This window comes from Typopeltis vanoorti, chromosome 16, assembly GCF_054136105.1.
Source record: "Typopeltis vanoorti isolate ZY-2024b chromosome 16, IOZ_Tvanoo_1.0, whole genome shotgun sequence".
NCBI lineage: Eukaryota > Metazoa > Arthropoda > Arachnida > Uropygi > Thelyphonidae > Typopeltis > Typopeltis vanoorti.
In genome coordinates, this window is record NC_143564.1 from 43,375,677 (window position 1) to 43,389,381 (window position 13,705).

The following is a 13,705-nucleotide window of genomic DNA, read 5'->3' on the forward strand; positions in this document are numbered from 1 at the left end:
CACGCAATTACTTAATTCACACTATTCAACTATCCAAACTTAAGTAGCTTAACTAAACCATTTACTGCACTAACACATAACTATGACATTTAACTTTCTTATACAATATAATAGACATGCAAAATTCTCAGGACACTTAATTATTCATATAACATTAACACTAGCTAGCTTACTTTTAATATATGCTGTCAGATACTAAAGTCCTAGTATAAATTTTCCTTTGGTCACTTCAACAGTTCCGTATTAGAATAATGATACCTATTACAGACAAATTTTAGTTAACATTAGATATATTTTACAGTACCTTTCTTTCTTGAGTTTTTCATATGGGCCTTTACCTTTTTCTGATTGAACTAGCTTGGTATAACCTCTCCGATAATCTGCTACTCCTATGTTCCTTTTGGAATTGAACTATGCTTACACGGTCTTAAACTTTCGTAATTCAGGACACACTTTGAATCATCTATATGACGGATGTGCAACTCGCGACGTGGATATTGATATCTTTACAGCTTTCCCTTTCTTATGGTTGTCACTGAAGTTGAAACACAAAGAATATGTTTCCTTTTCTTTGACTCTATGGCATTCTTCGCTTCTTACATAGGAAATCCGGAATCGAAATCCCGCTTACTTTTGTTTCCATGTTGTGACGACAGAGATATAACCCCAATCTCCACTCAGGAAAACCGCATGAAACCTATGCCATGGAGCTCGTAGAGAACTCCTCGGGAACAGAACCAAAACAGAAACCAAAAAGCCTCGTGGGGGGAGGGGGGGGGTGTTTCCAACCCTTTTATACCTGCTCTCCTAACACACCTTTCTTAACTTCTTTTCTCCGCCCCCGTCTTGATTTTACTTCACCGACCAATTAGGGTGGCGTTTTTCTGCCAAACGTCCTTTGGTCGGCGAGCCAAACGATGTCTCAATCCGGGAATCGGCCCTGAGAGATAGTCTGTTGTTTTTCTTCTGCTAGCCTCTAACTTAATCCCCTTTCCAAATTTTTTCTATGAATTCACTTAATATTTTAATCTCTAGCCTCTCACATACCATCTCTTATGACTAACCCTTTTCTGTCTTATTTAGTTAAATTTTCTCTTTTAAATCATATCACAATATTAATATATTATTTCTTTTGTTAGTTAGTTTAACAAACACCTTTATTTTTTATATATTTTATTGGATGCAAGAATCTTTCTTTTTCTTTTAATTAATTCAACTATTATCTTTCATGCAGAGTTTTTAATTTATTTGCTCTTCATGTTACACCATGATAACTGAGAATTTTACATTCTTAAGATATCAGGGTGTAACAAAGGTACCCCCTTTAAACAAAAAAATTCTTTAAGAGAAATTTTTCTTACGAAGTGTTTTCCGCTCCTCCTCTCATCCTCACAGGAACTTGCTGCTTGTTAAAAAAATACCTTGTGAAGTGTATGCACCGAGCTCTGCTACGTGCTTTATCCTGACTGTATCCCTCTCCTTTTGATTTCCTTCTCATACCTAACCCCTTTGTTGAGATTTTTCTGTCAGATGTCCATTTATCAGAGGCATGCATCCTTAAAGGATAAACTCCTTTCCTGTGGTCTACTTTACCATTTCGTCGGGGCCTAAGGTTGTATTGGGTGTTTTCTAGTATTCTGTCTTCACTCTGATCCCTATAGACCCCATTTTCTGTTTTTGTCAGCTTTTGCTTGTTTGCTATGCCTTCCCCCATGCGTTGCTCAAACTGATTGAACCTGGAGAACTGCCGATCTGAGCTTGGCAATTCCCTCTCTCCTTGATAATCAGTACTCTTCCTGAGGGGGCATTCACATCGCGGTTTCCTCCTTGACGAGGACTGTTATCCCCTCTTGTAGTCCCTCTATTTCTACATACACTCTCCATTGAATCTCCTAAGCATACCAACCTTTTTGACTTCATCTTATAAAGTTTTAATCTGTCAGAATGTACTACCCAAGATTTCCCTTGTTCCTTTTCCTCTTTTATTTTAAATGTCACTGGGGACAATTTTTCTTGAATTTCATATGGTCCGGCCATGCTCCTTCCAAACTTCCCTCCTTTTTTATTAACGGAATTCTGTTCTAATAGGACCAGATCGCCGGGTTTCAGATCCTTGTATCTCCTCAATTTGGTGGCATAATTTCTTGCCTTTTGTGAGCAAGCTTCACTGGATTCGTACACCATCTCATACGCAATTCTATTATCAGCGATCAGGCTATTGAGATAATCATCAATATCTGGAAACCCCGAATTCACATGGGAATTCCTGAAATCAGCAGGGAATGTTGGCTCAAAACCATAGAGGATAACTGCGGGGGCTTCTCTGATGGCGGTGTGTAGGGCGGTTCTGCACGCGAATAACGTGTGAGGCAGAAAGGTATCCCAATTCGAGATCTGGAGGTCGGATATCTTTGACAAGGTAAGCTTTAAAGTCCTGTTCAATCTTTCCACTATTCCATTGCCTTGAGGATGATAAGGAGTAGTGAACAATTTCTTTACTCTTAACAACTTACACAATTGTAACATAACTTCAGCTGTGAAGTTGGAGCCTTTGTCAGAGAGAAGTGTCTGGGGTGTCCCATATCTAGAAATAATCAGCTTGAAAAATTTGTAAGCTACTGTTTGGGCAGATTGATTCTTAATTGCTACAGTCTCTGGATATCGTGAGACCATGTCTATGATCACCAAAATGTACCTATTTCCTTTCTTGATGATAGGTAGGGGGCCCACGATATCCATGGCTACAGCCTGAAAGGGACGCATGGGGTTAGGGAAAGACTGGAGAGGAGCCTTACCTACAATGCTGGACTTCTGTTGACATAAATGACAGGAAGTCACATACGATTCTACATCTCCCTTCATCCCCTTCCATATATAACGATCACGAACTCTGTTCCACGTTCTATGTATTCCTTGATGACCTGCTAGATTAGAGTCATGAAAGGTGAACAGTACCCATGGGATCATTTTTTCTGGAACCACGATTTTGTCCTTCCATCTCCCTGTGACGCTTTGCTTAGACAATAAGAGACCATTCGGATCAATGTATAGTGTGTGATTGAAGGAATCTTTAATATGGGACTTCTCTCCTCTCAAAACTTTCTCATAAATCTCTCCCCATACTGGATCCCTCCTTTGCTCTTCGATTATGCGAGACTTATCCCATACTTGTTGTTCTAAAGAATTGATTCCCCTTTTTCCTCTCCCCTTTTCTCTATATATAGGGAAAATCACCTCTTCACTAGGATTGACATCACTATCATGTGCGACATCCAGAGATCTGGATAGATAGTGAGCGACCACGTTCACTGAGCCAGGGATGAATTTTATTTCCAAATCAAATTCTTGCATCTCCAGAGCCCACCTAATGATTCTCTGATTTTTGTCCTTCATTGAGGATATAAACGACAATGGTTTGTGATCAGAACGCAAGATAAGATGTTGTCCTAATAACATATACCTGAACTTTCTCAATGCATAAACAAGGAATCTTGTTTATGCATTGAGAGTAATAGCAAGGGCTTCCTTTTCTATTACTGAGTAATTTATCTTGGAAGATGAAAGTTTCCTACTGATAAAGGCGATTGGTATAAACCCTTCTTCCTCTTTCTGCTCTATAACGGAGGCGATTGTATCATTGGAAGCATCAGCAGAGAGATAAAAATCACTACCCAGTTTGGGATAGGTCAGAACAGGCAACTTAGTTAGAGCCAGGTTTAAGCGTTGTTGAGCAATCTGCTGTTCGTTTCCCCACTCGAATCTTTTTCCTTTCTTTGTGAGTCTGACTATAGGTTCCATCAGTTTGGAGCATTCGGGAATGAATTTCTTGTAAAAGTTGATCATTCCCAAATACCTCCTAACTTGCCTTACAGTTGAGGGAGTTCTTGCCTTCAATATGGCAGTCACATTTTCCTCTGTGGGTGTTATACCGCGTTCATTTACCACATCACCTAAATACTCTACCTCCTTGAGAAAAAATTGGCATTTGGAACACTTTAGGAATAACTGAGCTCTGTTAAGTCTTTCCATGACCCCTATTAATAGTCTCTTATGCTCCTCGACACAAGATAAGTAAACCAGAAGATCATCCTGGAAACAGATAACCCCTTCTCCCTTTCATAGCATAAGGGTTATAAAATAAGAAGAGCTGACTGGTAAGGCCTTTAGGAAAGATTAACGTGGATCTTCTTCAAAGTAAAGGAAGAAGAGAATAGATCCAGCTAGGGGACCATGGAAGTGCCACTTCCCTTACAATCAAGATAATTGCCCCTTATGGCCCTGTTGGTCCACGAGTCCTTATTCAATATATTTGGACCACCACCACACACACACACACACACACACATATATGTGTGTGTGTGTGTATTTAAAATAACTTGGTATCTTTAACATATATTATACCCAAGGTAAAAAACTTTCTACATCTATCTCTCATCCTGAGATTTTTATTTAATAAGGTCAAAGCACTTTATGGTAACTTTATGGTTAGTAAAATATTTATAAGCTCTGTATTACTTAAAACTTAGAATTTCTTAGCCTGGCTCCCACTGATGAGACCTCAATAAAGGTCGAAACTGGTCTGGGTAGTGACCCCTTGCCTTTAATACATAGCATCATACATCTCCTCCAGGAGATGTGCTTTGCATTAAGAGTAAATATTAAGAATAGTGATCAGAGCTTATACTACCTTTACCATGAGTTGCCTTGGACTTGCATTATGTGCAGGGGTCAGCTAGACTTGCAACACTTGCAGGTGCAAACTTGACTGACTTGTCTGTTTGCTTACTTTGGAAATGGAGTAAAAAACTAGGTTTATATTTAAAATAACTTGGTATCTTTAACATCATTATCATCAAATTCCTGAAATGTACCCACAAGGAGTGTACAGTATATGATAGTACTACATGAAAAATTTACATCATTACTAACTTCCTATCTACAATTTTCCTCCAAATCAGTCTGTTACTTCTCAAGACTCCAACATTATCAGATCTTATATTTCTATCGTCTAAGGCACTTTGTACCGTATCAATCCACCTATATCTTGGTCTTCCTCTGGGTCGTTTTCCTACCAACCTGGCAGAGAACACTTGTTTTGCTAATCTTTCCTCTCCCATTCTATTTAAGTGACCATACCACCTGAGATTAGCTCTGCTAACACATTCCTGGATGCTGACAATGTCAAGTTCTTTCCCCATATATATATATATATATATATATATATATATATATATATATGGGGCTCATGGTGTGGCAGATAGGGGGCTCCCCTATCTGCCACCCAGGAGATGCAATCTCTAGAGGTTATAGGGTCCCCTGAAAGTTTTACATTACTCTTTATTCCATTTCTGAACTTTTTCAAAGCTTTTGGAACATTTTGTCACTTTTGCTCTATTTATCTTCTATATTTTTTACCAAAGTTTTCCCTTTCTTATTTTTCTGTATTCTCTCCTACTAACTTACTTTCCAGGAAAATCATTAACATGATTTCTTCTTTTCCAGGACTGTGTCTGGTTTCTGAAGTTCATCATAAAATTCTTATGGTGAACTTCTTATTTTTCTATCTTTGCAAGCAACTCCCTTCCTGCTTGAATTGAATGTTTACTTCAGATTTTGCTGCTGAGTCTTCATGGTTGGGTTCTTGTGAAGATATCACTGTGTTGATATCTTCACACTGATGTTGTGATTGTTGATTGTAGACTATAAGATTTCTTATTATCCTGCCCCCTTCATATTATGAATAGAAATCCGGCATATATTTCTGTCATTAATTTCTTACTCTTAAAATTTTCTAACATAAGAAGCCTGAATGGCAAAGAAATGGAGCTAGCCGAGGAATTAGATAAGTACCAGATCGACATAATAGGTGTGACTGAAAAAAAAAAGACAAAAACTGATGAGATCTTTCTGAAAAATAAATACAAAATGTTATATTCAGGAAATGACAATCAAGGAAAAGAAGGAGTAGCCATAGTATTCAACACTAAATACGAGGCTAATCTTCTTGAATGGCAGGCAGTCTCAAGTAGACTGATGTGGGCAAATATGAGAATGGGGAACTGGACAATGAGACTTAGTTGTGCCTATGGTCCCACAGAAGGTTCTACTAAGGTAGAAGTGGAGGAATTTTTTAATGCTTTAGAGAAAGCAACTGACACAATAATAAAATTAGTTTAATCCTTTATCCAAGTGTGAGCAAACAAAGTTTGCGCCTTAAAGTATCTTCAGAACTGGGGTAAGGTGGTACAACACCAGGGCACTCCTTGCAAAGGTGGAGCAAACTACCAACACTCCTATCTCAGTATCTCCTATAATCCTTTCTCAGTATCTCCTGTTGGTAGCTTGCTCCACCTTTGCAAGGGGTGCCCTGGTGTTGTACCACCTTACCCCAGTCCTGAAGATACTTTCAGGTGCAAACTTTGTTTGCTCACACTTGGATAAAGGATTAAACTAATTTTATTATACTCTAACCAAGTGAAAAATAAACTTTCAACATCTTTCTCTAAATCCAGAGTAATTTATTAAAAAAGAGTGGCACACCATTTGGCAACTCCTATAGGTAGAGATGACCTGCTAATACTTCTGCCTGGTATCTCCACTTGGGTCTGGCTCCCACTGAAGAGACCTCAATAAAGGTTGAAACTAGTCTGGGTAGTGGCCCTTCCCTTAATGCATTACATTAGACATATCTGCAAGGAGATGTGTTTTGCATTATACCACCTTACCCCAGTGATGTACCACCTTATCCCAGTCCTGAAGATACTTTCAGGCGCAAACTTTATTTGCTCACACTTGGATAAAGGATTAAACTAATTTTATTATACTCTAACCAAGTGAAAAATAAACTTTCAACATCTTTCTCTAAATCCAGAGTAATTTATTAAAAAAGGGTGGCACACCATTTGGCAACTCCTATAAGTAGAGATGACCTGCTAATGCTAATGCCTGGTATCTCCACTTGGGCCTGGCTCCCACCGAAGAGACCTCAATAAAGGTTGAAACTATTCTGGGCAGTGGCCCTTCCCTTAATGCATTACATTAGACATATCTGCAAGGAGATGTGTTGTGCATTATAGAGATACTGAGATAGGAGTGTTGGTAGCTTGCTCCACCTTTGCAAGGAGTGCCGTGGTATTGTACCACCTTACCCCAGTCATGAAGATACTTTCAGGCTCAAACTTTGTTTGCTCACACTTGGATAAAGGATTAAACTAATTTTATTATACTCTAACCAAGTGAAAAATAAACTTTCAACAACTGACACAATGAAAAAGGAAAAGTTGGTCCTTGTTGGGGATCTAAATAGCAGAGTAGGAAATGATTGTCAGACATACAAAAATATTTTGGGAAAATTTGGAGAAAATAGCAGAGCCAATAATAATGGCAAATACCTGTTGGATTTCTGCTCAGGACATGGACTGGTTATTACTAGCACCATGTTCCAACATAAAAATGTGCACAAATTCACATGGAGAGAAGAAGCAAGGAATTAGAAAAGTCTCATTGACTATGTTATTGTTGATAATGATGTTTTCTCCATGGTGCAGGACACCAGAGTGTGCAGAATATTTGAAATTTGAAGTAATCACTATTTAGTCTTGAGTAGGATAAAATTGAATTTCGTATTGAAAAGAATAACATGTAAGAAAGTTTTAAAGCGAATAAAAGTTGAGCATCTCTCAGATGTGAACTGTAGACTAAAATACACAAAGATTATTGAAGAAAAAATGAAAGAGTTTGAGAACAGGAACCAAACCTTGGAGATTTAGTGCCAAACCTTGAAGAAATCACTGATTGATTCAGCCAGAGAGACATGTGGTGAGGTTGTCTGCAAGGATAGAAAAATCAGAACTCCATGATGGACACAGGACATTAAAGAGGCAGTGAAGGAAAAGAAGAAAGCATATCAAAAGCTCCTGACAAATAAGTCAGCATGTGCTCTTAGAGAATACAGAGACAAATATTTAGCTTTCTTAATGTAAGAAAGCTAAACACTGTGTAAAACTAGCTAAACAAAAGTCATGGGAGGACTCGGGCAAGAACATAGAAAATAAATATCAAGAAGGTGGCAAAATATTCTGGAGGTTGTTGAAGAAGCTTAGGAATGGAGGAAAGAGTGCTGTAAAAGGAATTAGAGATGATAAAGGTTACATGAAAACAGGAGAAAAAGATATCCATGAAGTATGGAGTAATTACTTCGGAAAACTGCTAAATGAAACCAGCAGTGATAGCACAGTGGTAAAAAACACTCAACAGGCGTACAGTCAGGAATACATATCAATACTTGAAGTAGAAAAGCTATCAAAGGCTTGAAATGTGGAAAGGCAGCAGGAATAGATGATATTCAACCAGAAATGCTGAAATATGATGGTATAAAAGTCTTACAGTGGCTGCACCGCATAGTTCAGAAAGCCTGGACAGAGGGACGAATTCCCAATGATTGGAGTAGAGCTCTAATAATACCCATATATAAAAAGGGAAATAAAACTGAATGTGAGAATTACAGAGGTATTTCCCTACTGAGTAATCCTGGCAAGATCTATGCAAGCATACTCAGAAACGGTTGAGAAGATTTGTGGAAGAAAAGCTTGGTGAAGAACAAGCTGGATTCAGGCCAAATAGAGGCTGTCAGGATCAGATCTTCACTTTACGACAAATAGTTGAGAAAGCATAGGAATATAACAAAGATCTGTATTTAAGTTTTGTCAATCTGGAAAAGGCATATGACAAAGTGCCAAGAGAGAAGCTATTCAATACGCTACAATTATGTGGTGTCGATGGGGCGTTATATCAAGCAATACTTAGTCTGTATTTGAGTTGTAAGTTGGCAGTTAGAATTGAAGGAAGTACAGGAAGATGGTTTAATGTTAAATCTGGTGTGAGACAAGGATGTACATTATCCCCTCTGTTATTCATTATCTATATGGATCACATTATGAAGGAAAGTGGTATTAAACATGGTATTAGAATTGGAGATGTTAATGTCAACTCTTTGCTTTATGTGGATGATGTTATACTCTAAATAAATCTGCTACAAGTTTGCAAGACTCCCTGACTAAATTGAATAACTGTTGTAATAGATATGGTATGAAGGTCAGCATTAAAAAGACGATGAAAATAGTAGAAATGTTGAAAATGTCAATTGTGTTGTGAACGGGGAACCTGTGAAACAAGTAAAACATTTGAACTACTTAGGTACGATTTTTTACTGAAGATGGTAAATTAAATATGGAAATAGACAACAGAATCAACAAAGCTGTTATGGTAGGAAGTCAGTTGAATAAATTCATATGGAATAAGAGAGAAATTAGTCGGAACACTAAATTAGCTGTGTACAAGACAGTGTTCAAACCAGTTTTAACTTATGGATCTGAGAGCTGGGTCAGAAGTAAAACACTTGACCAAAGACTAGAGACCACAGATATGTGAGTCCTGAGAAAGATTAGAGGCATGAACAGAAGGCATCAATGGCAATGTCATATTAAAAACAAGGATATTAGGAAAGAACTTGACATTGTCGGCATCCAGGAATGCATTAACAGAGCTAATCTCAGGTGGTATGGTCACTTAAACAGAATGGGCGAGGAAAGATTAGCAAAACAAGTGTTCTCTTCCAGGTTGGCAGGAAAATGATCCAAAGGAAGACCAAGATATAGGTTGATTGATACGGTACAATGTGCATTAGACGTTAGAAATATAAGATCTGATAATAATATTATTGGATTCTTGACAAGTAACAGACTGATTTGGAGAAAAATTGTAGATAGGAAGTTAATAATGATGTAAATTTTTCGTGTAGTACTATCATATCCTGTACACCCCTTAAGGGTACATGTCAGGAATTTGATGATGAAAATTTTCCCAAAACATTTCCATGTCTGATATTCATTCTCTGTTCTATTGTTTATTTTTCTGTCAAATACCAGCATTTTCTTTTTTTTCTCTGTCAGCTCTTCTCCCTGATCAGTTAAATTTTTTTTCTTTTTCCTTAGTAGAACTTTCTGCAGGGCGATATTGTCCTTTTCATAATTTTCGTTGACAAGTTAGATTTTTTTTATTTATACTAATAAATTCATTCTGCTCTTTTCTTCTTTCGTTTTGATTTACATATTAATTAAGAGTTCGCTTACAAAAGTACATCTGTTTCAGATGTGAGTTGATTGAGGTGTTTTCTGTTTCTTCTTAATCTAATAAATAGTTCTGTATGCTGTTAGGTAAAGCCAGCCTTTAACCAGTGTGCTAAACAAAGGTGAATATATATACATTCTTGCAGCATTTGTCTTTTAAGTAGTGCAACACAAAGGCACTGCTTATTGTTTTTGAAATAGTTTCATAGGTAGATTTTTTTTTGTTTGTTTACTTGGCAGGAAATGATGATGATGGATATTTATTATCCCTTCTTTTATTAACAGGTACTGCACTGGATGCCTTACAGAGCATGCAGAACTTCTTAAGGAGTAGACCTTCTTCGTTTATATCCCTTGAACATGCTATAGAGTGGTGGTAAATTTCAATATTTCTTTATTATTTTTAAAATCATTGTATATCTAATATTTTATTAACTGAATAATCAGTTAATAAAATAAGTGCAGGACTGATGATTTTTTGTTTTTTTGCATTATAATTTTTCAGGAAAGGGGAAAGCAGGAAAAAAGTTAAAAATGCAATCCAGTGGGTATAAAATTAGTAGTTATATAAAATTTGCCATGATTGGCAATTGCAGATATTGTGAGGGACATGCATTGCTTTCCCCTTTTGGCACTGTGGTTATTGTGTATTCAGGTTTTTTTTTTTTTTTTTTTTTTCTTCAAAATTTTATCTGAGAGCTATTATATAGAGTATATGCAGTTATATTTTTAGTCTCTTATTGTATATTACATAGCCGGCTAGATTGGCTATGTGGTTAGCGTGTCCACGCTCCAAACCAAAGGCTGCAGGTTCAAATCCCGCCTTGGAATCATTCGTATAAAATATCTGGTTGCTTTTGAGATATACATCATCCCAAGATGGACTGGGTCACCATGGAAGATGCACCCAATTCTTCCTTTGCTAAAGGAAAGGGGTTTTCTTTAATGATGAATAAAGATCAGATCAGAATTTATATCATTAAGATGAATATCGGAGAACTTAAACTTTGCCAGCCTGGTTGGCCGAGTGGTTAACGTATCTGCTCTCCAGCCAAAAGGCTGCGGGTTCGAGTCCCGCCATGGGCATGGATGTTTGTAATTGTCTGTGAAAATACTACTGGTGATGGTCAGCAGTAGATGGTGTTAGTGTAGATAATGAAGGTAGTTGCGGTGGGTGGAGATGGAGAGTTGTAGAGTAGGAGCCCTCCCTCAATGAGTCTTTGGACTCCCTGAAAGTGTTAAGTAATAATAATAATAATAAGTACTTCTAATTTTAATTAGTATATAGGGTTCCTTTTTTGCTGCACCTTTTGCTTTGGCATGTGATGCACCTATACTCTTTCAGCAAGCTATTAAAATGCAGCTATGCCAGCTATTAGAATGCAGTTTTTGTGTGCATATCATTTTTCAAACATGAATTTTAATTGCAGTAAGGTGAGAGAGAGGGACATGTAGTGATATTTATATATTTTCAAGACAAGAGGTACTCTTGATCACATCACCGCCATGCACCACGTAGTCATAGCATTCACATTAGATTCTGTTTACCATATGTCTAGCCTTGGTTTTTTTTTTTTTTGCACTGTGGGATTTTTGATATAGTATTGTATTGGCCAGAAGCTAACAAGACATTGTAGTGTTAAAAAAAATCTAACAATACTTTTTTTTTTTTTTTTTACATAAATGTTGGTTGACAGCACTGGCCAGCAAATTCTATAACAGATTATTACTTTTGTAACTTGATCTTTTGGTTCTCTCCAAATCATTGGTCCATTTTCTATGAAACTAATACTTGATATTGTACCCAAATTTAGTATCTGAGACTAGTGCTGCTTCATGCTCTAGTGCTTTCAGTGCATCCTGCTCCATCACTGTAAGATATTGAAGTGATGGCAAATGAAGCTTTAACTCCGGATAGGATGCCATAATCATCAGACAAAAGCATATATTAAGTTAGCAAACCTCATATGATTGAACAGAAGGAATTAAATAGTTTTATTGAAGATATGAATTTGTCTAAATAATCTGAACTGCTTTGACCAGGTCTTCATAGAGTCTCTGGGTGGTGAAGAAGGTGGTTGTTGATGACTTTCTCCATGATTTTTAAGAGCTGAATTGAGCTCATTGGAATGATAATTTGTTAGCTGGCTTATCTTTTTTTGAATGAGCTGAATATAGGTTTGCTTCCAGACTGGAGGGCAGATGCAAGGCCAGTTAAAAACATTGTAAAACCAGTATTGCATCCAATGAGTGCTAATTCTGGAGTACAAATGTGTTGAGCCTTTAAAATGGAAACTTGTTGGCTTTCAAACCATTCAGGATTCTGCTTTCATTTTAATGAAACACCATAGCATGCATGAGGTAAGCTGTTCCAATCATAGTGGAAGATAATTTGCTGTTTTCACATATGTAAGAGTTGGAGGAGAAGAATGGTATCGAAAGGTCAGTGTTTGGATGATACCAGCTGATGTAAACAAGAAGTATGGAAGGACAGAAGTTGTTCCTAATAGCCCTACAAAGTGACCATTAGGCTCAACTGCTATTTGAGCAATATATTGCAGGCTGTGCCAAGCTGGAGTTTGTCTGAAGCAAATTATGCTTCAGACAAACTCATGGTGAGAAGCCCATCTTAAAAAACACAGTATCATACCATTCCTTATAAGTTTTTTTTACATGGTTTCAAAGTAAATATACTTGACAAGAAATTACATTCTTATTTCATCTTTTGTCAAGTGTAAACAGATAGTTTAAGCATGAATTATCTTCACTACTAAGCTACTCGTATGTATATGTATGTGTGTGTGTGTGTATATATATATATATATATATATATATATATATATATATAACAGAATGATCATTGACTCGGTTAACATACATAGTTTTATGAAAAAATTGAATGACTAGAACCGAGATTTAATTAAAAAGGTTTTAATATAAACACACTGCTAGTTTCGGCCTGTAACAGCCTTCTTCAGGTGACATTATAAAAGAAAAAACACTAAACATTGAGGGTTAAAAGAATTTCTTTTATAATGTCACCTGAAGAAGGCTGTTACAGGCCGAAACTAGTAGTGTGTTTATATTAAAACCTTTTTAATTAAATCTCGGTTCTAGTCATTCAATTTTTTCATAAAACTATATATGTATATAGACACTTTGACTTCCCATCATTTGCCTTAATATCCCATAATGTAAAGCACACCTCCTTCCACTTGCATGTCCTCTACTTTTTGGCTGCAATTCATCTACCATCATCAGCAGTACTCACTTCTTCTCCCTGAAAATACTCGAGTATCTCCTTAAGTCCTCAGCCACATTTATACCTTGTATTGACTTTATCCTATTTGATATTGTGGCTTGAGAGACTAGATTCTGCATTTTTTGGTCATTCTTGCAGTCACTCACCTGCATTCATTCTAATAGCTTTAGTAGTTCTGACTTTGTGCATCCACACTCCCAGTGAACAAAGCTCTCTTTTTCTCAGCGTACACCTAACTCTGATGGGATTTTTCACTTTATGGAGGGTGGGGAAAGGATGAGAGTACATCCATGGAGGGTGAAAATTAATGCAGTGA

General features: G+C 37.0%; 1 protein-coding gene across 3 annotated transcripts in view; it reads left to right on the plus strand.

Moving 5' to 3' along the window:
- LOC150097976 (protein phosphatase methylesterase 1) overlaps positions 1-13,705 on the plus strand; it is a 371,474-nt gene that overhangs the window by 167,922 nt on the left and 189,847 nt on the right. For all 3 annotated transcript variants that reach the window (XR_016549609.1, XM_090406577.1, XM_090406576.1), the window contains exon 8: positions 10,413-10,503. Coding sequence is in view for 2 of the 3 variants with exons in the window: in XM_090406577.1 (XP_090262703.1) it covers positions 10,413-10,503 (91 nt within the window). In the remaining variant the exon portion in view is untranslated. The remainder of the gene's footprint in view (positions 1-10,412; positions 10,504-13,705) is intronic.